This window comes from Strigops habroptila, chromosome 12 (assembly GCF_004027225.2).
Source record: "Strigops habroptila isolate Jane chromosome 12, bStrHab1.2.pri, whole genome shotgun sequence".
In the NCBI taxonomy this organism is placed as follows: Eukaryota; Metazoa; Chordata; class Aves; order Psittaciformes; family Psittacidae; genus Strigops; species Strigops habroptila.
In genome coordinates, this window is record NC_044288.2 from 1491066 (window position 1) to 1518855 (window position 27790).

Consider the following 27790-nt stretch of genomic DNA (forward strand, 5'->3'; position numbering starts at 1 on the left):
TTTCTGCTACGGTGCTGGTTACGCTATTGAAGATTATTTCGTTTCAGGGTGTGAATTTATATTAATTTCCTTATTACACAGTCCCACATATTCTGAATTAGTATCCTGTGTGGATGCTGTGGGAGGGATGTATATGGAAGATGTATTCCATTCTCTTTTGGACATCTGAGTTACGGTGCAGAGTCAGTCGAGGAGAGAGGAGTTAGAAAGATGTTTTGCAACATCTAATGCCTAAACTAGTTTGTGTGGCTCCTCCACAGTGACTCAGGCACTTAACACTCAGGAGCCTGAATAGATTCTGACCAGTAGGCTACTGGGTGTTCTCATTGCATTGTTTTTTCATAGAAGAGTTCTAGAGAGAATGTGCTTATCCAAGAAGAGTAACATTTGTTTTGTGGCTGTTTGTGGTTTTTTTAAACAGGCAGAAGAAGCAGGACTCGCCGTGTCTGTTCTGTTATGTGTGAGAGCCCTTCAGATCCGCTCAAACGGAAGCGATGAGATGAAAACATCAGTCTGTAAAACAATTGCATGCCTTTTACCAGAAGACCTGGAAGTCAGAAGAGCTTGTCAGCTCACAGAATTTCTACTTGAGCCAACTTTGAGTGGATTTAACGTGTTGGAAGAGCTCTATATGCAACCAGATCAAAAATTTGATGAAGAAAATGCACTGGTTCCAAATTCCCTCCGTTGTGAGCTGCTGTTAGCTTTGAAAGCGTATTGGCCATTTGATCCTGAATTTTGGGACTGGAAGACTTTAAAGCGACATTGCCTTAAACTGTTAGGGAAAGCAGCTTCTGATTCCGAGGACGATGCAAGTTGTAATATGTCAGTCAATGAAACCGATATGTTAGAAACTTTCTTCAGTGACTACGAAGAGTCAAAGGAACATAAATACTATGATGGAAAAGACACAATGAACCACCCTAAAGAAAAAGTAAGAGTAAAAAAGCCAATTGGTTCTTCAGAAAGATACCAGAGATGGCTTCAATACAAATTTTTTTGCGTGCTTTGCAAAAGGGAGTGTATAGAGGCCAGAATCCTGCATCATTCTAAGATGCATATGGAAGACGGTGTTTATACGTGTCCGGTGTGCACAAAGAAGTTCAAGAGAAAGGAGCTTTTCGTCCCGCATGTAATGGAACATGTTAAAATGCCACCTAGCAGAACACACAGACCTAAAAAGAAAATAATCCTGAAGAAAGAGAGATCACCACAGAAGATAACAGCTTCCAGCAGCCCACCCCCAGCCTGTCAGGAGAAGTCGCATCAGCTGCCCGAGAGCTTTGACAATGACACACACGAGTACGTCACGTTCAGCCAACTGGAGAATTGCCAGCTCCAAGACCGAGACATCTATCCCTGTCCCGGAACGGATTGTTCCAGAGTATTTAAACAGTTCAAATACCTAAGTGTACATCTGAAAGCTGAACATCAAAACAATGATGAGAATGCAAAACACTACTTGGATATGAAAAACAGGAGGGAAAAGTGTGCTTTCTGTCGCCGACACTTCATGACATCCTTTCATTTGCGGGAGCATGAACGGGTGCACTGTGGACCTCAACCCTACATGTGTGTGTCGATGGATTGTTATGCGAGATTTGGGTCAGTTAATGAGCTTCTCAATCACAAACAAACACACGATGATCTTCGTTATAAATGTGAGCTAAATGGCTGTAATATTGTTTTCAGTGACTTAGGGCAACTTTACCATCACGAGGCACAGCACTTCAGAGACGCATCATACACCTGCAACTTCTTTGGTTGCAAAAAGTTTTATTACTCCAAATCTGAATTTCAGAATCACCTTGCAGTGCATAATATTGAAGTGTCAAATGGGGAAGTGAAACAGGTAAAACTTGAAGAGCCAGTTTCAAAAGACAAATGCAGTTACCTTCCAGAGTCTCAGCTGCTTGAACAATCTGAAAATTCCAATCTGAATGATAACTTGGATCCTTCAGGCTCTCAAGAAATCCCACAGATTAAGGAAGAAGCTCTCTCTGACAGTGAAGATCTAGACAGTGAAAGTAATTGCAGTCTTCATAGTGGGGACCACAGGTCAGATGCTGCAGTAAACCAAGGCAAGGTGTCTCCTCTACTGATCGAAACAACGGCTCACCATCAATCAGTTCCCGGTTTTCTCATGTCCCAGGAAGGAGTCTTCCATCCAGCAGATGTGAAACAACAGTGTTCCAATGTGGCAGTTTGCTTTGATGGAAAACGAATTTCCTGTGGTTTCGAAGGCTGCTGTTCCACGCACAAGAATACCAGAAGTATGCAAAAACACCTTCGCAGGGTCCATCCATATAACTTTAAAGGGAAAAGAAATATGGAGATGAAAACTAAAGACTTTCTCAACCTGTTGACTGAGGCTCAGGATGGTAAATCCCCCACAGACATTAACACACAGTTAAGTCATAATTCAGATACAAATGCTGACTCTCCAGAAAGTGCGTATTGTACTGTAGATGCTAAAGGAAGCAATGGCCTGAAGGAAGAAGCTTGTCCTTCTTCCCCAGAAACATCTTTTTATGACAGTTCTAAAGACTCAAATATTGAAGATAACATGTTGGAATTAATGTTAGGCTTGAAGCATCTAAGCTTAAAAAATTCTAATATTCAGAATTCTTCAAGATACAAGCCTTTTTTGGGTTCTTTACAGTCCTGTTCATCTCGGGATGCCAAGTGCCCTGAGTCAGTAGATGAAACTACCTCAAAATTTCAGCTTCAGGAGCAACAAGATAATTTACCCAGCCAGTACCTTACTCAGCTGGCAGCTAAACCATTTTTCTGTGAATGTCAAGGATGTACGTGCGAGTTTGTGACCAGAGAAGCTCTCTTAATGCATTATGTCAGAAAGCATAACTATTCAAAGGAAATGGTTCTTCAGTTAAATATGTTCCAGCATCGGTACTCGCCATTCAAGTGTCATATTTGCCAAAGATCATTTACAAGAAAAACACACCTTAGAATTCACTATAAAAACAAACATCAAATTGGCTCTGAGAGGGCGGCTCACAAGGTGTGTTCCAATGAAAAGTTTGATCATGTAGGTTTATGTACAGATGACGCGCACAAAGGCAGCACTGTCCCAGCCCCTGTCTGTGCAACCAGCGTGGAATTCAGGGAACGTTCAAACCCCTCTGAGCAGCCGTGTCACCCCAAAAAGGAAGACTGTAGTTCCGAGACAGATTTGGAGTCCAATGAAGAGACAGACAATAATGTATCGAGAAAAACCTCCAACATAGCTTCTCTGGACAGTCACAGGGAAGAACTGGAAGCAAGACAGGGAAGAGGAAGCAAAAGAACAGTTGCTAAAGGAAACTTATGTTATATATTGCATAAATACCACAAACCATTTCATTGTATACATAAAAGTTGCAACTCGGCCTTTACCAACCAGAAAGGTTTGATTCGCCATTATAGAACTGTTCACCAGTATAATAAGGAACAGCTCTGCTTAGAAAGAGACAAAGCAAGAAAAAAAAGGGAACTTGTCAAATGTAAAAAAATATTTGCATGCAAACACAAAGACTGTGGTAAGCGTTTTCTGTGTTCTAAAGCTCTTGCTAAGCATTGTAGTGACTTCCACAACGAACACTTCGAGGATCAAAAACTGCTTTCTGAAGCTGAATCTGCGAGATTTGCTTGTAACCAACCCCACTGCCCTGCTGCATTTTGTACCTTTAATAAGCTCAAACGGCACCTAATAGATGAACATGCCAGTGAAGAAAAATTAAACAAAGATTTTGAAATCCATTGTGACCTTAATGGCTGTGATCGAATTTTCACCAATTACAGCCACTACTCTCAACACGTGTATTTCCGACACAGCGAATATTACGACAGTCTCTTTAGAAATCAGAAAGAGGAGGAAGAAGAACAAGATAAGGATAAAAATGAGCAGAGTTATTTGAAAGACAGTTTTGACGTAAGCAAGCAGAACGGGAAGCCGTTAAAAGCGAAAAGAACTAGCAAAAGTAGAGAAAAGCATTTGATGAATTTCAAAACAAAGGAGGAAGCCCTGCAGATGTGCAAAGAGAAGTCTAACCAGACCCAGTACCCTTGCATGGTTCAGGGATGTTTGTCTGTTGTCAAATTGGAAAGCAGCATAGTGAGGCACTACAAGCGCACGCATCAGATGACCAATATGTATATAGAGCAACGGCTTCAGAAGCTTGTTGTCTGTGTTAAGTGTGGCATCATGATTGAGAAGCAGCCCTGCTCCGACGCGGCTTCAAGCTCGGATAAAAAAGGTGTAGATGTTCCTCCAGAGGATAAACCAGCTAATCCTGAGCCTGTGCAGGAAAGTGAGAAACCTCTTGTTCCAAATACTGACTGTGAACCTCAAGATGTAAGCAATGAAGACCAAAAAAGACTTCCATCGAGTAATGTGAGTTTTGATGCCAGTGCCTTTGTGTATTCAGGCACTTTAAAATGTAACCACAGTTCAGAGAACACCTCTTTTGAAGAGCATAACATCAGGGAGACAGTTACGTGTAAAACTGAAGATCTTTCTGAAAAGAGTGAAAAAGAGACTAGCTCGCTCTTGTCTGGTTTACAATTAGAGTTGCCAAGAAAGACAGACCCAGAAGGAAGTCAACATAGTGCAGTTAGTCAGACGACAAAAAGAAATGTACTTTGTGCTACAAAAGACAAATTCCATAAGCCTCCAGTGTCCAAACCATTTGATTTAAAGACATTTAAACCAATGGGATTTGAGTCTTCATTTTTGAAATTTATTCAGGAAAGTGAGGGAAAAGATGACGATGATGATGACGATTTTGAGGAGGTGGTAGAATGGGAATCTACTGAGCAGTTGCCAGTAGATAAAACCTTGAAAAAAGAGGAAGACAATCAAGGGGAGACACCAGTAAACAACTTTGTAGAGGACAAAAATGTAATCATAACCCCAAATAGCCATGAGCAGCTAACAGAAATCCAGCCCCTGTTGTCAGAGTCATCATCTGCCCCTTCTTTAGAAAATCTGAGGGCGATCTTGGACAAGGCACTAACGGACTGTGGAGACCTTGCCTTAAAACAGCTGCATTACTTACGACCAGTAGTTGTTCTTGAAAGATCCAAGTTTTCCACCCCCCTCATAGACTTATTTCCAACAAAAAAGGCAGATGAGCTTTGTGTAGGAAGTACATAAGTAGTTTTGCTTAGAGCAGATTGCCTCCACTACTGCTATACGGGGAGAACTTCAAATTAGAACAGTAATTGTTACAGTACACACTGTTTAGGTTAGTTTAGACTGTTTAATTCCATGAATGTATAATATCTGTCAAAAGTATTGGCCAAGTTAATTTAGCTCCCCATTTTTTTCAATGAACTATGCTGATTTTGGTGCTATTTAACACATCAGAATACTGGGGGCTTCCTCTTGAAGAGTAAATGTGCATGATTGTATATGGAACAAGTACTAGGGTACCAGGGTTTGGGGGGCGATGGAGTTATTACTTGACTTGAATGTGCACCCTAGGGTGCTTTGTGTAACATATTGTACACTACAGCATCTTATATTTTTTGAGTTATGAGTTTCAATAAATTACAGTTTTTCACCCATTTGTTTACTGTACAGTAAATCTTTAATGTCGTTTACTTGTAATTGAATTTGGGACCATTCTGAGTGCATTGGACAATGTTGCTTAAGTTTTATGCATTTGTAGATAATTTATCAGACTGAAACAGTATAGATAAAGTAAAGTATTATTTTATCACATTCTCTGTGCTTTTTTCAGACTTGAATTATAATGAGTACAGGTAGAAAGCACTTGTCACTTAGAGATGGGAGAGTCCTAGTTACGTTTGAAGGGAGAAGATGCTTCTGAGACTGTGGCACAAAAGGGTTTGAAGAGCGGTGCCAGACTTCCAGAGAGTCGTGTCACATCAAAGTGTCAGTGCACATTTCGGGTTCCCTGGTTAGCTCTTTTGATAACGAATAAACCAGCTGGAAGATTCACCAGAGGAGTAATCTGATATTTTACCATCTGTTTCTTGTTTTTCTGTGTCTCATTTCTTGTCGTACTTCTGGATGCATCATGAGGCCCAGGGTCGGTTTCCCCTGGGAGTGGTATTTTCTAATCTCCCATTAGTGAGGATGCTAATGACCAAGGAGCAATCACCAGCAAGTCTTCTTGCAAATATCCATCTTCTCCAGTGTAACTGACAGTACACCTCTCTGCCTGTTCTGACATGAACATAGGAATGGGCTCACTTACAATTCATTGTCAAAAGCCACAATTCAAAATGCAGGTGTTTTGGAGGTACCATGTGTCCTTGTAGTGTGAGTAACAAACAAAATAAAATACACAGTGGTGCAGCCTTGCTACTCCTGTTGGAGCATAGCTTCCTCCTTCCTTGCCACAAAATAATACAAAATTATACAGTCCTGCTGTGCTTAAGCTGAGTATTAAAATTCTTCAGTGTTCAGCTTTCCTATTAAAAAACCTAATCCTGCCACTTGTTGTATAAACAAATTTGCATATGAAGCATGAATTTTATGACCACACAGAGTGGTCACGTGTGAAACTTCCAGTTCCTCAAAGGTAACTTGCTCTTACTAAGTAAGAGTTGCTCATACTTGTAAACTACCACCACTATACACACGGCAAGCTTTTGCAGATTACATCTCTGAAGTATTCTCTAGACCCTGGCGAGGGCGAGTTGGCTGCTGTGTTAAATTGCTGTGTGCAGGACAGGATAGAGATAGACATCACTTCTGTCTGTCAGGTATGGAGACAGTTCCTGCTCTATTCTTCAGTCCAAGAGTTGTATTTAGGAAGTGGTGAGCGGGTTTTCCTCAGTGGTCAGCCACAACAAGCATCTTGGAGGCGTTTTCCTCTGGTGATGTGGCATTCCGGGCACAACTGGGATTTTTAATACAGTGCTCTCAAGTTGTATTCACATTTCTTTTGAAAGATACCAACCACAGTCATAGAATGGTTTGGCTTGAATGGGACCTTCAAAGCTCATCTAGTCCAACCCCCCTGCAATGAGCAGGAACATCTACTTCCTAGTTATAGAAATAATGTCTTGCATGTTTCAGATACCGACAATGTGTTTAGTCTTTGACCTCCACTTCTTCATCGCCAGCACGCACTACCCTCTCAGCAAGGTGATGATGGATGTTACACCATCCACATGACACAGTTTGAATGCACATGCTGATTTCTTGGGCTCATTTATCTGATCTTTCTAATTGCCTAGCATGGGTGGGTATCAGGAAAGGAGGCCTCAGAAGGATGTGTCCCCAGTACTGCTGTGGCAAGCTCTGGATTTCAGCAGCATCTATTGCTGTCTTCACTTAACGTTACAGTACCAAATATGAAGTGTTTTGACTCAAATATTTGATTCCTTGTAGGGCTCTATATCTTTCTAACTCCCAAGATATTTCATTTTTATCTGGTTCATGCCTTCAGAATGATCCGGGTTAGGCAAAAACCATGACAAGAAAGGCTTAAAGTATTTTAACACTGATGAGTTCTTTGGTCCTTACTACAAAAGCATGTAAATGTGTGAGCACAGGAAGTGAGAGAGGGAGAGAAGGGCGCTGGTGCTCTGCTGTTGATGGCAGTGCTGACACAAGCCAGCTTTAAAAGCTCACAGAGGTGCCTGAGGCAGTAAATGTTGCTACCAGAAGGGTTCTCTCCTTCTCCTCCGTTCCCAGCTGTAATCTGCTGTTTCATTTGTGTCTGGCAAATGAAATAGCTCTGGCACTTACACTTTTTAACTCCTTGAAACATTAGCAAACTAACCCAGCAATAGCAACGTACAATTGAGTACCTCTCTACCATTACAGTGCAAGGAAATAGGGTTGCAATTCAAAGATGCAAGTTATTAATGCTATTGGGGCTGCAACTAGTGTAAGAGATGCATATCCCATTCGGATGCCCTCGCATCCCTGCTCAGGCCTTGCTCAGGCTCAGTATCGTGGCATCTCTCATTACCCCAATTTCCCAAACTCCATATGTCAGTCCCCTAAGCAGGCTTCTCTGCTAGATTCTGGTCTCTGTACTCCAATTTTCTTCCTGAGCTTGTTTTCCATCTTGTCTTCCCTTACAAAAGCAACCTCAGGCTTCATCTCCTTACCTACAAGTACAGGTCCACCCCTTGCTTACTCAGTGACAACAGAATCACCAAAAAAAACCAGCTCAGACTTGAATCACATTCTTCCCAATTGTCCTGGGTTCAGAGGTAGCAGTTATTTTTCTCCTTCCGAGCAGCTGGGGCACTGCTGTGAACGGCTCCTGGTGCTGAGCTACTGACTGGGCTTAAACCACAACACTAATGTGAATGTGCCCGGCTGTGCTTGCCAGTGGTCCCTTCTGCCCCCAGTTTCTTCCACTATAAACTACCATCGTCTGTCACACGAGAAAATGACTGCTGTGCACCAAGGTATCGCTGTCCCAGCTCATCCCTCTGGATGGTCTTAGCTGCTGCTGGTCGCTGTGGCAGATCTCCTGCGGCTTGACCAGGAGGGGCCAATTACTTTGAATTCTTCCCTGTTTTAAAAAAGGAAAGAACCCACATCCTGGGAATTCCCATGCAGCACTATCTGTCTGTCTGCAATGGGAAGTCCCAGAGCAAGCAGCCAAACGAATGACTCTGTGGAACACATGCTCTGCCAGACTCATTTATTTTAAAAAGGACTTAACAGAGCTTCCTCTAGAGGAGTCAGTGATACTGCATTGCAAGACTTACCAATAGGCACCCCTTCTGGGGAGGGCAAGGAGGAGAAACCCATCCATCTATCCCTGCAATTTGGTGTGGAATTCTCATCCCCCGCTTAGGTACTAACCCCGGGTACCTTTATACCTTGTTACCTGTAATTGCACAAGGTGCTGCGTGTTGGACTGTGGCCAAACATTCTGTTCCTTGTGGCCACGTGGTACTTGGCAGCAGTTGTTGGTAACCATTTCTTGCACAATCTTGCAGAGTCCTTGCGCTGGGGCCATGCTAACAGCAGAACAGCGGCACGACGCAGCTTCTGCCCCACTTCATGTTCCTCCCCAGTTCCACCACAGCACAAACCACCAGACCTCTGCCTGGTTTCCGCGCCTGTTGCGGTCACCCTGGGCCCTGCCGCTCACCTTGACCTTTTGCATTTTCTCCACTGTTTTTATGCTTCCAACAAATTCACTATGAGAGGTTCTATGGATGCTACATGCTCCTAGCAAGTGCTTGGGCAAGTTCAGAAGTGTACTGAAGTCAGCACACTTAAGTAGGCAGCTGATCAGAGTCACTTGGGAACTGAAGTTTGCCCTTGCCTGATCAAATCTATTCCATCGCTGTCAAGCCACTCCTCTGCCCCTTCTAGGGAGAGGCGATGGGATTGTTGCTCCACAAGCTGGAGCTGTTGTGTACACTGTCAGTGTTATCTCTGTGATTCAGGTTGCAGGAGACCTGGTGCATGTAAAGTACAGAATTACAAGGGTAAATATTTATCCATGCTCACGAAGTGACTCAGACAAATTGGGGCTTCCTGAATATGGTTTTACACAGGGTTCTTCTGCCCTTCAAATTACTGAATGACAGACTGGTTTGGGTTGGAAGGGACCTTAAAGCTCATCCAGTTCCAGCCCCCTGCCATGGGCAGGGACACGTTCCACTAGAGCAGGTTGCTCCAAGCCCCGGTGTCCAACCTGGCCTTGAACACTGCCAGGGATGGGGCAGCCACAGCTTCTCTGGGCACCCTGTGCCAGCGCCTCAGCACCCTCCCAGGGAAGAGCTTCTGCCTCAGAGCTCATCTCAATCTCCCCTCTGGCAGGTTAAAGCCATTCCCCTTGGCCTGTCCCTCCATCCCTTGTCCAAAGCCCCTCTCCAGGTTTCCTGGAGCCCCTTTAGGCACTGGAGCTGCTCTAAGGTCTCCCCTTCAGGAGCCTTCTCTGCTCCAGGCTGACCCAGCCCAGCTCTCTCAGCCTGTCCCCAGAGCAGAGATGCACCATGCCCTGACTCATCACTGACACTCATGGTTCTGATCTCTAATCACAGTAAAACTTTGCAAAACAACTGTATTTCTGCACCATTCTCGCTGCTCGGTCCCCAGGCCATGCCTCCCCTCACACCGGGCCCACCGGCGGCCTCTTCCCACCTCCCCTCAGGGCCCGGCCCCGCCCCTCCCGCGGCTCCTCCGGGCGCCAGGCGGCGCCGCAGCGTGCGGAAGCGCGGGAGCGGCGCGGGGCCATGGCGCTGCCCGGCGAGCTGTGGGCAGAGCTGCCGGCCGAGCAGCGCATCTTCTGTTCCGTGCTGCTCTTCTCCTGGGCTGTCTACCTCTGGGAGGCTTTCCTGGCGCACCGGCAGGTCGGCGGGGGCACCGGCGGGGACACGGGGCTGTGACGGGCCCGGCCCGGCCTCACGTGCGGGGCGGTGGGGACGGCTCCGAGCGGCGTGGGGACGGCTGAGCCCGTCACCTGCCTGGGGAGGGCTCGGCCCCGGCCCGGCCGAGGCAGCGGGGCTGGGGCGCGGGGTCAGCGCTGCCCGCCGGCGGGCTGCCGGAGCGCTCTGCCGGGGAGGAAGGGCCGGGCCGCGCCGGTCGTGACTCCCCGCGGTGGCGCTCCGGACGCACGGTGAAGCTGTCGCAGCTCTGCCCGGGGGGGTGGCTGGAGAAGGGTCTGACCCCGCGGGTGCGGTGGGGTGACCAGCAGCGGCTCCGTCCTCACCCCGACAGGTTAGAGAATGGGAAGAGCAGAAATGAGAGAAAACCCTCATGGGTTGCAGTAAGGGCGGCTTAATAAGTGAAGGGAATGGGGAAATAAACCCACTAGTGCTGCAAAGGCGATTGCTCACCGCAGCCTGCGAGCAGGCCAATGCCGGGCCAGTCGGTGTCCAAGTAGCAGCCACCTTGGAAGTCAGTTCCCCCCTCCTTCTTCCTCTACTTCATTTGTTGTTGCTGAGTGTAGCTTTATGCAGCATGGGATACCCTGTGGTTAGCTCAGGTCAGCTGTCCTGGCTGTGTCGCCTTTCAGCCTGTTTCTGCAGTGGAAGAGAGAGGGAGAAGCCTTTGGTGGTGTTTAGCAGTAGCCAGAAGACTGGTGTGTTACCAGCACTGGTCTCAGATGCAAAGCAAACCAGCACTGAGACTGCTGTGAAAGAATGAACTCCATCCCACCCAGACCCAGCACACTGGGGAAAAGCTGCCAGGAAGGAGCTCTTGTGAGCCATGAGATCAGCTGAACAAGCTGCCTGGTCCTCTGCTCAAAGGAGGAACGTATTCTGAGCTGACAAAGGGTAGGAGCTTTTCCTTTGAGAAGCGATAAATGTACTGAAACAAGGTAAGGCAGTGGGTGGGATAAGGACTTTCAGTCTTTAAAAATTTAGAAGTTGTGAGTTCTCTACTGAAAATGAAATGTCACCTCCTTTATGCAGCAACATCACAGAGATGCTTTCTTGTGAAGGTGCAGGGTTTGCAGAGGAAGATCTGGTGTTTAGTTTCAAACTCTGCTTGGTCGTTACTGTAGAGCAGGAAGTCATATCCTGCGGAAAAAGGAGTTTGTGTGATCTTTATGTAGTAACCATATCGGAAAGAAATTAATAAGTAGGTAACTCAGGTTCTGGTTATAACATAATAATAATGCCTCAGTTTTATATTTGGAACTTGATTGAAAATAGGATTTTAGGAGTATTTGTTATTTTGTGGGTTGTTTCTTTTTCTTTTTTTAACTTCCTATGCTGGCCCATGGGATCATGGTACGTGTTACTTGAAAATCTGATTGATCTCCTTAAAAATACTGGATCTAGACCTTAAGTTTCTCTTTACTTTTGCAGAGGCGGGTCTACAGAACAACAACACATGTACCACAGGAACTGGGACAGATCATGGATTCAGAAACATTTGAGAAATCTCGTCTCTATCAGCTGGACAAAAGTACTTTCAGCTTTTGGTCAGGCCTCTATTCAGAGGTTGAGGGCACTGTAAGTACCTAAGTTCTATTCCAGCATTCATATGATACTTTTCAGGTACTTAAACTGTGAAATACTTTGATTCTTAGTGATCCTGTGCATCTGCATTGGTGGCATTCTGCAGTCTTACGTCAAACACTGAAATTTGGAAGGCCTAGAATTTCTTGTTTGTAGCTGTATTTACCATATAAAAAGAAGGAATTATTCAGACAGCACATAATTTCTCTATGCAGTGCTGAGTCATACTGTACAACTACAACGTATACTCTGTTATGGTTTCCACTGCCAAATAATTAAGCAACATTAGAATTACTTTAAATTGTGACAATACAGACCTTTTTCTGTGTTTGGAGGCATGCAACTACTTTCACTTCTAGATAAAACTTAAAAAGAAGGTAGGAGGAAAAGCTTGTGAGAACAAGAAGAGTACCAATGGATACTACTTAAGCGTAAGAACAATTGCACTGGGCCAGTAATGTTTGCATATATGAAGAACCAGAGCCACTGAGTTAGAACAAAGTGTTTGCATGTGTGATATACAAACAGTCTTAAGAGAAACATTTTCTGACTGCTGAAGTGTGCTGCTCATCAGTAGCACAACTGGGTCAAAAAGGAATTCTGAAATGTCTGGCATTGCAGAATATAATTAGAGTATGATCTGCTACGTGATGAACTTAAGGAAGCAAAAAGGTCAATTATAAAAGGTACTGAAAATAGTACTGTAAGATAGTGATGTAACTCTATAACTGTGATGCGAAACTTGTACTTAAGAATTGCAACCCCTCTTAACTTTTGCATTCCTTAGCTCTTTTGTGCAGCCTAACCTGGACTTTGTTTCATTTTGTAGGAGCTTGTCAAAATGTACATGTGCCCAGGCAGCTGAGAAGGCCAATGGCATCCTGGCCTGTATCAGCGCCAGTGTGGCCAGCAGGGCCAGGGCAGTGATTGTTCCCCTGCACTGGGCACTGGTGAGGCTGCACCTTGAATCCTGTGTTCAGTTCTGGGCCTCTCACTACAAGAGAGACATTGAGGTGGTGGAGCGGGGCCAGAGAAGGGCACCGGAGCTGGTGCAGGGCCTGGAGCACAAGTGTGATGAGGAACGGCTGAGGGACCTGGGGGGGTTTAGTCTGGAGAAGAGAAGGCTCGGGGGGACCTTCTCACTCTCTCCAACTGCCTGACAGGAGGATGGAGCCAGGAGGGGGCTGGTCTCTGCTCCCAAGGAACAAGGGACAGGACAAGAGGAAACGGCCTCAAACTGCACCAGGGGAGGTTTAGATGGAGCTGAGGAACAATTCCTTCCCCAAAGGGTGCTCAGGCATTGGAACAGGCTGCCCAGGGCAGTGCTGGAGTCACTATCCGTGAAGGTATTTAAAAGATGTGTAGATGTGGCACTGAGGGACATGGTTTAGTGATGGCCTTGGCAGTGCTGGGTTAACAGTTGGATTTGATGATCTTAAAGGTCTTTCCAACCTAAATGAGTCTATGATTCCATTTGACAATCAAGCTGAGATCCCTGATGTGTATGGTCTATGCAGTTTCTTCTCTACATGTATGTGATGATGAGTTATTGCTCCTTTCTGGGATACTGAGTTGTGTCTTTCTGTTTCTCAGTATCTGTCCTGGGATTATCAGATTCCAGCAGAGCTGAAGCAAAGTGGCCTCTACTGGCTGGGTTTGCCACTTCCTTAGAGCGTAAACTGCATCTTTTATTGGCTTTGGGATCTGCCTGAACTTGAAAGAGGCTTTTGTGGCCACAGCTGATGAATTGGATGGCAGTTTTACAACATTTTCCAGAAGTATGGTAGAAGTATGATTCAATTAACCAAGTTAATTGAAGGGGAGATGCTGAGCTAGGATTACTGCTATGCTTTATTTCAGCCTTTAATTATGTGGGTTTCTTTTTAACTAATAAGTAGTGTCAACATCATGCTAATAACTGTTGTTGTTCAGGGGTTGGTACTTTTGGGATTTCCAGGTCTGAAACTTACAGGTAGCCTGCAAAGGAGAAACAAGCTTGCTTTGATCCTTTCCATCTCCTCCTGACACTCAAAATGCACATTAATAGTTAGGTTATAAGAGTAAGCCTTTTAAAAATAGCTAAGTAAAAACCAGGCCCTGCCTATCCTGGAAGCCTGCCTACTTGCAGACTGATTTTTATATATAGTGATGCATAACTTGCTAAGAAAGTCAGTATGAAACATTTGGAAGTCAAGCTGTTTAACAAATGCTACCATCTCCTGCCTTGAACTACAATTAGCGCTTACTTCAGTAGCTCTGCATCAAGCATTTCTTTGATGGTGTGTCCTGAGTAGACCACTCCTTGGCAACCTGTATGGCAGGAGGCCTTGCCAGACAGGCACAAGGCATAAAGCTTCCTTAAAATGGCTGAAAGTGTGATTACAGCCTTGTTCTGAATGCCTTTCTGTGGGTAGGGAATGCAGGAGAGACTGTCCCAGCTCAGCCAAGTTGCTGAATCTTGTGTACCCTTGCTAGAGATGTGTTATACAGCCACTGGGCAAATGAGTTTTAAGGTCTTCTGAGAAATACACCTTATGACTGAGCCAATATAGCAGCAAAGTCTACAGTAAATTGGCTTGGAAATGTGCTAGTATTTCCCAGGAAAAAAAGAAGCTTGTCTTGATCTCTACTTCTCTAAAGTAAAAATGAACCATTGCCAAATGCTCCAGGCTTTCTTTATGCACTGCTAAGATAAGAGGGGGACAAAAAGCCTAATTATCAAACTTTTCTCATTCACCCTTTAAAGGTCCTGAAATTCTAGTGGAATAAGATGACAGTCTGTTTCATATTGCCTCTGTGGTATGTGGTTTTGTTTTCAAGATGATTCTCCTCTGTGGAGGAATTCCTTTCCTCTGGAATCTGTCTGGTCAGATCTCTGGTGGTGCTGGGTTTGGACCAGAATATGAGGTAAGCAGCCCTTAAATTTTAGTGAAAATACTTGGTTCAAACTGTTCTGACAATTTTTATTTTTAAGCTTGCATTTAAGTGGGATTTAGCTACAGGTACAATATAGTAAAAATAACAGAGGTTTTCTGGTGAACATAATGATTGTGTGAATCTGAGAACCAGAAGCAGTGTGTGACATGCAAGTATCAAAGCTGCTTGTCAAACGGGTGGTGGCTTGGGTTTTGGGGGACTTTTGGGGGTGTTTTCTTTTTACTAATCCTAGGTGTGATCTTCCTGCACAGTAAAAGAGTAGGAAATTTGAGGCTACCGTTTATATTGTCTCTGCTTTGGGTGAGGTATCTATCCAAATTCTTATCCCAGATCCTTAGATTTAAATTTGTTGCATCAGGTTTTTTTTTTCCTTTCTTTAACATAGTAAGTAATCAGTAATCTAATCATCACAATCATGTAATTACTGTGAATTTATCCAGCTTCATCTTCTAACCAGTTTCAGTTAAACCACTGCCATAAAATCCATTTTTAACACCCAGAATATTAATGTTAGTACAGGTCAGTAAATATCAGGTGTATTCTGACTTTGTTTTTTTTCCCCACAGATTGTTCAGTCATTGGTATTCCTGCTCCTTGCAACACTCTTCAGTGCAGTGACTGGTCTCCCGTGGAGTTTGTATAACACATTTGTCATCGAAGAAAAACATGGCTTCAATCAACAGGTATCGTAGGTAGCACTTGTACTGACCTAACACCTTCAGTGGGTTTGGCTGGTTAGGTGGACTGGTATGTCCATATCTGTGCCAAATATCATAGGTTTAGCAACATTCCTACTCATCCTGCATAAAAGTAAGAGCAGTGACAGTTTGTTGGGCATTGCAGAAGTACCTGTGCCTCACCAGAATTCTCTGCCCGAGCCCATGCCTTTGAGCAGAGAGAAGTGTGTGTTCTAGGACTGGAACGAAGACATTTCATACCTCAGCTATTCATTTGTGGATGCACTATTCTTTGCCTTTCATAAGTCTTTCCTTAGAAGTCTGGATTACTGAGAAGTCTGGGGCAGTCCTGAGCTATGGACACTGAACAGATGAAACAAGACAGAGAAATTACTTTCCCCCTCATTTTGATTCACTTATTTCTTGTATCAGCTGGTACTAAATGAGAGAATTCAGCCCTTCATTTGTATTCCTGTTAGGTACTCAATATCAGCCCTGGCTTCCTTAATTTTTCTCACCAACTTAGTTTAATCTGCTTCAGCATCAGTTTCTCATGAGATCGGATTTTCCTTTTGGGAGAGCAACCTCAATCTAGGACACATCATTAGCTGTTTCATGCCAGAGCATAAGAGTTGTTTCTGCTTTTGGACGCAGCTAGTGTTGTCTGCAGTACTTTCTGTTCCAAGTCTACTAGGAAGTTGTTTCTTTGTGTTGCCTAGTTTGGTTTTTTTTTACAGTAGAATGAGATTCGGATGGGTAGCAGGTGTGGGTAAAGCTGCTTGGCTCATTCCAGTAACGGTAGAGATGCACTAGTACTTGCCAGTTTCATCTTCCTGTGGAGGCAGAAGGAGTGAGCTAGACATGAAGAAGTGGAATCAGTCTGTTTCTGAACTCGTAAATATGAATATAAATCTGAATTCCTGGTAAATTGGTAAACTGATGTTTCTTATTCCTTATAATAAAACAAGTAAGAAAATAAGTGAGGGGAAAAAAGCTCTAAATGCAACGATCCAGTTTGCACTCTCTCTCAGTTATCTTTAAAACTGATCTGCAAACCCTTTATGTCCAGGACACAACCAAAAGTCAGAAGACTGTCAGTACTGGGGCTTGTACTAGAATTAGAGGAAACTGCAGTGGTCCTTATGCCAAGAACTGAAGGCTGAGTCCAGCTCCAACCCACTTTGAGGTACCAGATGTCTTACGAACACAGTCTCCCATTTCAGACTGATGGGCTAGGTCCCTTAATCAATGGGACAAATTCACACCTGGTACCAGCTCAGACTTTGGAATTTCTAGCAATGATTCTTAGATGATCTTCAGAGAGACTTTTTCTTCCATGAAAATGAGGATTTCTCTTGGTCGCATGTCCCTCAGAAAGCAGGAAAGAGGCAGGGCAAAGATGAAAGACAGCGTGTGGTTTTATAGCCCTACACCTCGTAGATTGTGCAGCTGGAAGTAAAGAAAGAGTTAACATGAAAACATGAGCTAAATGGATTGTAGTTGATGTTTCAGGAAGCCCAGTGCTGGCAGCAGGTTTCTGTAAGAGTTCTTCTAGATTATGTCAAGTGGCTTCTTTAGCTGTTTACTAAGCTAAAAAATGAAAATGCTGTGTCCATATATGTAAACAGGCCTTTTTCTGGCTGAACTGAGGAAGTAGTAAAGGAGGAACACACTGTTGTGTATTTTGGTGTTTTCTGTCCTGGCTTTTACCAGTTTAAGAGTCTTGATCAAATGGAAACAATTTCTCCTTTGTCCAGGATGACCCACATTGTTTCTTTTCATGCTTCTCCTTTTCAGGAAGGGAGCACTGCTCAGTGCGGATGAGCACCACAAGACTTGCTTTTCAACTTAGGGAACTGTTTTTGCTGGAAAAGGTAGCCCACACTACATGGGAGTATTAAAGGCAGGCAAGGACAGTATCTTCTGGTGTGCTCCAGTTGTGTGGCTGTGTGTTTATACAGTAGTGTTACTGCTGATCCTAATGGCTGCTTGCATCTGTCACCAGTGTGTGTGACCAGAGCATATATATCTAAAGAATAGCCTAAAATTTTGGCTTTATGTCTGATTTGTGTTTCTGATAGTCATGGAAGTCTGAGGCATCTATCCAAATTCTTGCTCCAAATCCTTAGTTTTTATTAAAATCTGTTTTACCAGTATTTTTTTTTCCTCTCCAGACAAGTTCCATATCTTTGATGTAATCTGGGCTTTTTAATACAGCCTTGTGTGGAAGGATCTTTACATGCTACCCCCCTCACTTCTGTGCAGGTAGCTGTAAGTAATGAAGTAAGAATTCCTGAAAGAGCTAGTTGGCTGTCTGATCATGCTGCAGTCACTAGATCAGATTCATTCAGGTAGAGCTCTTTTGAAATTTCTATTGCTTCAATTAAAGTTAACACTAATTTTAAAACCTGAGACAGCTACATGAGTAACTGTAACTGCATGTCAGTGGAAGCTTGGAGTGCCCAATATACACCTAAAAATCTTTAATAAGACATATATATTTCCAGTTTAAACAATCAGCTTAGTGGTAACTGAGAGTTAAGATGGAGGCAACTGCTTAAAGACAGTTGCTTCCATTACAATAACTATGTTTCTTTAAGAGTTTCCCATTCTCTAGAAATCCCATAATGTCTTGGATATAGATTGGTAAAGGAATTAAGGGACAGGTTAGCTTAAATTTTTCTTTCCTCCTTTAATGAAGGTGCAACACAAAATAAGGGTTCTTCCACCTTTTCTTAACTGAGTCTGATTTCCTCATCAGAGTCTTATTTTGTTTCTGTGCATCCCCTGAAGGGATCAGTTCATCATTAACCACGGTGGCACATCAATATTTACATTGAAAATGTCACTGATATCTTCTCTTTACAGACACTGGGATTTTTTTTTAAGGATGCTATCAAGAAGTTTGTCGTGACTCAATGTATTCTGTTGCCAGTGACATCCCTTCTGCTTTACATTATTAAAATAGGGGGAGACTATTTCTTCATCTATGCCTGGCTCTTCACATTAGTTGTTTCCTTGGTGAGTATGAGAATATGTTGGGATTTCTTCCAAATGCTACTTTAATTGCATGGCTCAGTGTGCAGAGGCTTAAAAAACATAACTGAAAGGAATGGAGAAAAATCTACATCTCCCAGGGATTTTAGTGGCTACAAACTGTACCAGTGTGTCTTGCTCTCAGTGTTCAGGAATAATAGCTCATATTAATTGTTCACATAAATGTATTATCTTAGATTTTATGTATTTAATACTGGAGTGTCTTCATCAATTGAGAAATAAACATTCAGAAAGCTTTAATATAGATATTGGAAATACAGCACACTGTTTTCTTTTTTCTTAAATATAGAAAGGGCACAAGGAGAACTGCCAGCAGTTTGGCAAGACAAGGCAGCGTGTGCTTTGGGCAGTAAAGTTTCCATGGGGCTTTTCTTGCAGGTTATTGAACACCAAATCTCAGTTGCATTTCTCTGTATTGAGATCAGTAGCAATTTTCCATTCCTGGTTCTGCTTATAGAGCTGCTTCAATACATTGAATTGGTAACTGATGTTTTTAGGGCTTATATTGAAAGCATCTTTTCACACACACTGTAAGCCTCAGTGGAACAGTCCATACTTGCAGGTTGTTCTAGTGTAGCCTTACTATTTGCAAAACCAGGGAGATATTAGTTCCTCATTAATATTTTAAGTCTTTAGTCCTAGAGGCTTTAAAGACTTGCTTTGTCATAGAAGGATTAAGCTGAAATGTTAAAAGATCTGGTTGTTTCAGGATTGAGAGAAGATACAGGCTCTTCTGAAATGGCCTGCCCTCATTCCTACACCTGATTTTTTTTTTTCCCCCTTAGCTTCCTTTATACCAGTCATGGACTGCTTTTATTCTTCCCATCTTTCCCTTAAAATATATATAGTAAAAAGTATTGTATGATCTCCTAAGAAACTTTCTGAATGTGTGATACAGTCAATGTGCCAGGCCTCCCTATATTTGTACTTCAGCCATTGTCCTTCATACCAGAGGCTGTAACTGCTTGGCTTGCTTAATTGCAGCACATGTTCCACATTCATGAATAACCTGGGCAATAGTGTCCATGGCCAAATCCACCCCTCGATCACGAGCCCATCTATATGTTGTATCTCTGCCTTGATGGCCTGAGGTGTCATGGGCCCACCGGGCTAAAAAGAATTCACCCTTATGTTGTCAATCTAAATCATCTGAGCCACTTCAATCTTAACTGCTTGATACACCTCTGGGTTGTTCTGGTGTTCCTCAGTGGCCCGACTCTTGGGTACACGAACATCTGTGTGGCATACCTTCACCACCAGGTCCTGCACCCGGGCAGTGACATCTTGCCACAATGCAGCAGCCCAGATGGGTTTACTTCTGTGTTGCCAGTTGCTCTGCTTCCATTGCTGCAACCACCCCCACAGGGCATTTGCCACCGTCCATGAGGGCCAGAACTGATACCACACTTCCTTGTCTGCCACTTCCCTATCCCAAACTAGTATTTCACTTTTGCTTTGCCAGCCCCTTGAAACTGAACTAACCACACGTTTGTATATCTTGCTTTTAACGTCTGTATCATCTGGATGTGTTTGCAGGTGCTTGTTACAATCTATGCAGACTATATCGCACCTTTGTTTGATAAATTCATTCCACTTCCTGAGGGAGAGCTCAAGCAACAAATTGAAACAATGGCAAAGAGCATTGACTTCCCCCTGACAAAGGTGTATGTTGTTGAAGGTGAGATTTTTATTTCTTTTTTAATAAAAAGACCTTGTCATTTTGAATTTGTGGATTTTTAGCTTTGATTGTGGATGCAGCACTAGGGCAGTTGCTTCTATTCCTCAGCTACTCTAATACCTGTCAATGTCTGTGCCATTTCCTTTTTTTCACTTTGAGGTCAGGAAAGTGAAGCTGAATGTACAGCCTTAACTCAGCATCAACTTGGAAGACTTATTTTGGCACTGTAGAGTGGAAATAGATAGCACAGTCAGAAATGGAAGCAGCAATGAAGATTTTCCAGTTTTAGAACTTCAAACCAGAGGAAAAGTTTATTGTTCTTTTTATCTTTTCTAGTCCCAGCTTAGCATTAATTGTCTTATAGTCCTTGGTGAAACACTTGAGAAAGTTAGGAAAGTTAAAACCACCTATTCCTTCTTAGAGTGTTCAGATGGGTGGCTTCTTATGGTGTGTCTGGGTGGAGTCCTACCTTCTAACTGAGACTGTAATTTTCTCACTATCTAGTAATGAATTTCTCATCCTCTTAGGTCATGGAATATAACATGGAGTGTGCCAGCTGCCATATCACTTTCTCTCCACTTCCATGTTCATGGAGCACTTTACTCTTTGATGTTTCCATTGTTACTTGTTTTGCTTCTGAACTTAATTTCAGGGACTTTCACAAATTTTGTTTTGGTTTTTTGCCCCACCTGTGAGGATCAGAGTTGCTTTTATAGCCTTGGTGAAGCAGTATGAGATGGCATAAAGAGCTGAAATGGTAGAGTTTTGCTCTAGGAGAGGGTGATGAAGGCTTTATCTAGCCTGGAAGCTATGGGTTTCAAAACTTTGGGCTGGCCACATCCAGCTGGTGCTCTGCTTCAGTGCAGCCTGGAACTACTCCCTACTTATCCTTCATGTTCTTCTTCTAACCTCTTCATCCTTATCTGTTTTGAATCATCTGTGCTGGCACACTGAGAGAATTCTAAACATATTTGTCACAGGGCCTTTGCTAGGATGGCAGCATTTGTTCTGTGCAGAATGCTCTTTCCACTCTGAACCTGAAATTGCAATAGAAATGGCTTTTTTCCTGGATATTAGATCTTCACGTGACAGCTCTTACGTTTTTAGTGATTTTAGTGATTACATGTTATGTATGAAACAAATTCTCACTTGGAGTCAGTAAATGAGGTCATCATTACATCATTTTAAATGTAAATGCTTCAACCTGCATATTTATTTGCTTGAGTTTGTCTACTATTCATGTGGGGACTTTGAGAATTCATTTGGAAGAGTCTGTTCTATGTAATATTGCCCAGTCTTCAGTGCGTGGGATTAGTCACATTGTGGTCTTTAATGTACATTTTTCTCATCAGGTTCTAAGCGTTCTTCTCACAGCAATGCTTATTTCTATGGCTTCTTCAAGAATAAGCGGATAGTACTCTTCGACACCCTCCTGGAAGATTATTCTGCATTGAACAAAGAGCCAGCAGAAGGAGAAGATGGTGAGAATGAAGATACCAAGTCTAAAACCAAAGTGAGTTCCTCTTTGGTTTTCATCATGTTGTTCACATTAACTTCTTGGTGAGATATTCCCTTGTGTTTTCTAATGTATTTTAAAGGTCCTGAGTGAGATGCTAAAATCCAAAATCTAACAATTTCAACACCAGAGTATCCTTGAGCTTCTAATTGGAATTTCTGAGGCTGTGTGAGTGGTACAGATAGCACCAAAGAGACCGCAGAAATCGACAGGGGCTTTAGCAGAACATTGGTTCCCTGCATGTAAAAAATGAGCTTTCCTTGAAATTGTTTGAATAAGGAACCTGTTCTGGGGTTTAGCTCATGTTCCTGCTCTTGGGGCTGCCACACCAAAGCTTCCTGTTAAAGGAAATGCCTTTGACTTGCAGCATGTCATTTGTGTGCCTCTTACTGCACGTAGAAGTTTTGGTGCAAGAGGCACACGCGCACAGAGACAGATCCACATGTGCATCTTTCCCCACCTGGCTCAAGAAGGAGATTTTGGCTTTTCACTGTCCTTTCCACTAATGTTCAGCTACACACCAAGCATTTGCTGTGGCATTTGTGGCTTCAGGAGAGTGGGGGGATGGTTAGAACTGATGGAATACTTCCTGAAGAGCCTGAAGGAGTAATTCTGAGGAGGAAGACCTCCCTTGTGCAGCCCAGGCTTAGGTCAATGTGTGTAGGTGGTTATTCACTCCAGCTTCTGTTTCTTGTAACCATGTTGGTGGTGGAATTCTCTTCATCCACAGTTTGGCATACTGCAGAAGTGGGTGATGAAAGCAGGGATTTTGAGCTCACCTGCTCTAGTCATTATGAGGATATTTTTTCCCATTTCACCAGGCTCCTCAGCAGTGTTGTCAGCATGCTTGTGACTTGCTAGTATACCTTTGAAGGTACAGATGTCCCTCTTTTCTGATGATAGCTTTCAGGCATGTCATAGCATTTGTTGCAGAGGACAGGGATGTTGGCATTTGTTTGTAAAGGAACCGTAGTGCCTTGGGAGGGAGGCTACATGTTGAGTGTTGAAGGAAGTAGGGAGAGGACTTGGTGCTCAATTCTCCATGTAAAGTCTGCAGTTCTGAATGTCTGCCTCAACTGCAGTGCCTTTTCTTGAGTAAAGAAACAGGATGAGATCAAGGGATGGTAGGAGATTTTGGAAGGCAAATTTTCTAGTGTTCTTCCTGGTTTGCATAGGCGTGTCTGCGTACATAGAAATAACACCACCTCAAAGCAGAAATCTTGTTGAACTTAACAGTTCACTTTCTTTGTAAGCATCTTCTTGAAAAAGGCTCAATGAGAAATTATGTGTGTATCTGCTGGTAGAAGTGATCTGCCAGCCTGATCTTAGGGATACTTGAGTGACATAGGAGAGAAAAGACTAATAAGTAAGAAATTTATTCAGTTGTGTTCAGTCATAGCTGATATTACTTCTGCTTTGTTATATTCTCTCAGAATAAGAAGCAAGGATGTAAAAATGAAGAAGTTCTGGCTGTACTTGGTCATGAATTGGGTCACTGGAAACTAGGTCACACTGTCAAAAATATTATCATCAGCCAGGTAAGTGATGATAAACGGGTGGTTTTCTGTTACTATTGCCATTTCCTAACGCCTGCTTCCAGATTTGTAAGTGCACATTCACACGATATACTTCTGCTCTGCAACAGAATGTATGTTTGTCTTTTTCCTTCGCTATGTCTGCAGTGAATGTGCACTGGCCTTTCTGCCCCTTCTTGCTCCAGCTGGTTGGTAGTGTTGTCCCAAATCTGGGTTCTTTCACCAAGCATGCACGAAGTCAATAAACACACAGGGTTGAGGTATTTATTTATTTCACGTCTGCAGAGGTGGGCGCTGGTGATAATTCCACAAAGCTAGAACACCAGTGCTGCTCCAGTCACAATTACTTACACACCAAACATTAACATATTCAATCTTGTAATACATGTGTATTGTTATTCACTTACATGATTAGCTAAAACTTACTTGCCTAACATGTAGATTAATACACATGCTCCCTACGATTTGTAAGATTCCCACTTCCTGAATCTTTTGAGGAGGTGCTATACCTGAGGTAGGTGGTCTGTGGGTTGGTGGTTGTGATCCTCCCCTGGCAGAATTACCTTTCCCCTGTTGTCTTCTGCTTTTGGCAATTCTAAATGGTACTTCATGGACTGTTGCCCTAACAAACATTATTCACTTCCACGGTCACCATCTGAGACAGGCAATTTCCTACCCATTGCTAAAATTCAGATAGGTCCACCAAAAAGTTTAGCTAAGTTAATGTTAACCTTTAAGTTCTGACATCAATAGAAAGCATCTAAGAAAGCATGCCTGCTGCCACTTTAATTCATCTCAGCACCCTTCTGAAATCAGGACACATTTTAACACTACTTCTGCGTCTGAATCTCAGGGCCTTCTCTGAAGGTCTGTTTCCAGCCTCGTGCTAAGGACAGGTTTGGATATATCCTGTCTCCCAGCCTCCATTTTTTTAGGCATTACGTCTGAGAAAGGTTATGTGTCTGGGAGTTTCTATTAGTCTTGTTCCTTGGAGAACTGAGAAGGAATGTGGTTGAGAATTATGAAATCTGACACAGGAGGGCATTCTTATTTATATTGAATTCTCATACCTTGTGCATTAATGATTGGTAAATAACTTTATTGTGCCATTCTTGGTGTATGCCCAGATAGGGGTGAACACTGAAGCAGTCTCTAGAGATTGCCCAACCTTGCCTTTGAAGAAAAGGAGCCTGTGATGGTCTGTTTAGTCTTGCATACACCTCTGGGCATTGCACAACACAAGGGAATTCCTCCCCCAAACCTCCTCCTTCAAATTCAAAGTACTGGATGCTTTGGTGTAGATCTCTCATGTTCCAGGTTTCACTCACCCTTCTTTTCTCCAAGTTCGCAGCCTTTTTTGTTTCTCCTAGGTGCCCCCCTGTGCACCTTCTGTACCTCCATCATGTCTTTCTTGTGATGTACGCCCCATTCCAGGAATACTGTTCTGTTTTTTCCTAAGGCTATTCACAAGCTTTTCAGGCTGTAGACATCACTATCAAGCTCCTATTTAAGAAAATCTCTATCTTTCTGTTTCCACACTGGCTTTTTCTTGTCCATGCAGCTGAACACCTCAGTGAGGGTTCTCTACTGCAGTTATCTTCCAACTTCTGACATCAGTCTTGATCCCTACTAAATAACAACTATGTTGTGGCACCTTCCATGTTGCTCTAAAAAGACCAAACAGTCACTTGAATGGATTAAGAAAGGTACTAATCATGTTCTCTAGAAAACTTGGTAAGGCATGGTCCTGCATCGTGCTTCTGAAAAGCCAGGCAAGCAGAGTGCTTGTACACAGTGGAGCTGGTTTAGATGGAAGCATAGATCATTTCCAGGAATAGAAGTATGACAAAGCACAGACACATTTTGTTTGGGTTCAAACTTTTTGGAAGCTGTGCTTCATTCCAAGGAGATGAATTCTACCTTGTACTCCCTCCTCACTTCTCTTCTCTTCTTGCCTTTTCATCTTCCTTCACTGCTTAAGACTTTCTTGTAGCTCTCTGACAGAAAATAAGTGTTTCTTTAGTGCATGCATTTACAGAACATGGGTAAAGGCCAGATGTTTGTTCCTCTTTGTGTGTTTGTTCTAAAGTATCTATTTGGGTGTTTTTTTCAGTGGTGTTTCTACGCAAATCTGTAATGTGAATAGGCCATGTTTTAGACTGAGATCCTAATCTAAGAATGTTGTTTCCTTTCTCTAGATGAATTCCTTCCTCTGCTTCTTCTTGTTTGCTGTGTTAATTGGTCGAAAAGAGCTCTTTGCTGCATTCGGTTTCTATGACACCCAGCCTACCCTGATAGGCTTGATGATTATTTTCCAGTTCATTTTTTCACCTTACAATGAGGTAAATTGATTTCAAGACGTAGATGCTGAAGTATCATACTATTTAAATAATGATTTTATTTTGACTGGGGGGGATGGGGGGAAGTTTGAAGTTCCTTGGGCTCTATCTTGTATCTTCTTTTAATAAGTAGGCTTATTGCTCCATGTTGGGAAGAACCTCAGTTTCAGGTGTGGCCTGGATAAACTTTAGTGGGATCATTCTACAGCCACAGCGGTGTGTGGGATGTGGGAAGGTTCATAAGGTGGTATTTACTGATACTGTAAGGAACTTGCAGATAGCTGAATTGTAAAATCAATTTTAATGTATTTCTCTCCACAGGTTCTCTCATTCTGTTTGACTGTACTAAGCCGTCGATTTGAGTTTCAAGCAGATGCATTTGCCAAGGAACTTGGGAAGGCTAAAGACCTATATTCTGCTTTGATCAAGCTAAACAAAGATAATTTAGGATTCCCTGTTTCTGACTGGATCTTTTCAATGTGGCATTACTCCCATCCACCCCTTTTAGAAAGACTTCAGGCCTTGAAAGTTGCAAAGCAAGAGTGACAGGAATCTTTGCTGGTTCAGAGACAGTGCTTCCATCTCAGAAGCAAAGTTCAGAGCTGCATTTTAATTTCTTTTTTTAAATGGATGATGCCAATTAAGTGCAATGTTAACAGCACCACACATCTGAGAATCCTGAAACAGGTATTAAATTATAAATGACTTTTTTTAACAAAAAACAAAACTGTGGAAATTTAGAAGTACTGGGTGAAAGACCTCCCCCCCCCCCCCTGGTTTTTATCTCTATATCATAGAATAGACTTGTAAAGGGAGGAAAACAGAAGTACAGACTTCAAAGCACCTATTTTTCAGTTTGTGTATGCCTTGAACGTTGCTTTTGATCTTTTTCCCATTCCCAGCATTCTGTGAACTTTCCCAGGCTGAACCCTCTTCACAATGAAGAGGGTTTGAACGACTTGATTTCTTGTATAACACTGCTTGTACTCGCCAGTCACTGTTCTGTGTTTTAAAAAGTTGAATGCAAGTACAGGCCGGCCTCCTTGGGTTCATGTCTGTCATAATTCAAAATGCTACTTAATAAAACCTCCTTTCTCTGAAGTGTGGGAAGAAGGATGAATTACAGCTGAAGAAACGTGCCACGGCTTCCTTGAAAAGGAGCCCTAGTCAGTATTTAGTAGCATTATAGTGGGATTAGGTTCCTCCTCCACTGTGCTGCTGGGGGTGTGGAAGGATGTTGTGGGGAAGCGAAACAGGACCCATATGTTAGAAAAAGTTGCTAGTTCTCAGTTGTTCTCCCTTTGGCCTGTGAGCAGAACCGTTAACAGCTTTTCCATACCTCAGTTCCTCCAGTTCTGTTGTCCTTTGCCTAAATTTTCGGTGTATATGGAAGCATCAAGTCTGTCAGAGCCAAACTTTCATTCTGAGGTTTGTCGTCTGCTCCATGGAGGGTTTTCCATGAATATGAATCCAACTAAAAGAGCAGTGCTGGAATACTTAGAAAATATTCCTTGATGTTGTTCTGGTATAAATAGCCCAAGACACAGTTTATTCATACACGTCAGCAAAGGACAAAGTGAATAGTGGCGGAAATGGCTTCTGCATTGATGACCTTGGATTTTTCTGGTGAAAGATGGAATTAAATTTACTCGTTAAAAATGAACTATAAATTTGTATGTGCCCTACAACTGTTTTGGACCAGACTGAATGCAAATACTTCACATAAACCCCAGATTTGTGCGTCTGTGATAAATGAAAAAGTTCTGCTCAGCTCTGTACAAAGAGAGAAGTTGAAGCCAATTCCCATTGTTTCAGATGTCAGAGTATTCTCAGAGACTTCACCATTAGCTTAAATTTACTTTTCTGATTATAGGGAAAAATGCCTTCTAAGATAATGGGCATGATGATGTCTCAGGTGCAGCAAGATAAAGGATGTTGCTGGAAGCCCCTTATATGCCTTATTCTAACTGTTTATACCCTAGTGAATATGAAGCTAAACTATAGATGGGGACTTAGGAGACAGTTTTACAAATATGGGGAGCCAGTATTTGTCATGTTAACTGCACTTAATAAATGGCCCTTAAAAATAAAAGGATTAACTTGAATCTGTCAATTCAGAAGAGTAAATC

General features: G+C 42.9%; 2 protein-coding genes across 12 annotated transcripts in view; both read left to right on the forward strand.

Moving 5' to 3' along the window:
* The window catches only part of RLF (RLF zinc finger), a 32576-nt gene extending 26596 nt beyond the window's left edge, over nucleotides 1-5980 (forward strand). For 10 of the 11 annotated variants that reach the window (XM_030504773.2, XM_030504777.2, XM_030504776.2 and 7 more), the window contains one exon: nucleotides 422-5725. In XM_030504773.2, coding sequence (XP_030360633.1) covers nucleotides 422-5155 — 4734 coding nt within the window. In that variant the 3' untranslated portion in view covers nucleotides 5156-5725. Of the gene's footprint in view, nucleotides 1-421 lie in introns of all 11 variants that reach the window. The other variant, XM_030504771.1, reaches the window with a different exon arrangement.
* A 4169-nt stretch (nucleotides 5981-10149) lies between these two features.
* On the forward strand, nucleotides 10150-27753 carry ZMPSTE24 (zinc metallopeptidase STE24). Its single transcript, XM_030504783.1, has 10 exons — nucleotides 10150-10305; nucleotides 11770-11916; nucleotides 14743-14829; nucleotides 15426-15542; nucleotides 18405-18557; nucleotides 20130-20271; nucleotides 21624-21784; nucleotides 23221-23325; nucleotides 25521-25664; nucleotides 25983-27753. Exons 1-10 carry the CDS (start codon nucleotides 10189-10191, stop codon nucleotides 26205-26207), a joined length of 1398 nt encoding a protein of 465 aa, XP_030360643.1. The 5' UTR covers nucleotides 10150-10188; the 3' UTR covers nucleotides 26208-27753.
* The last annotated feature ends 37 nt before the right edge of the window (nucleotides 27754-27790 follow it).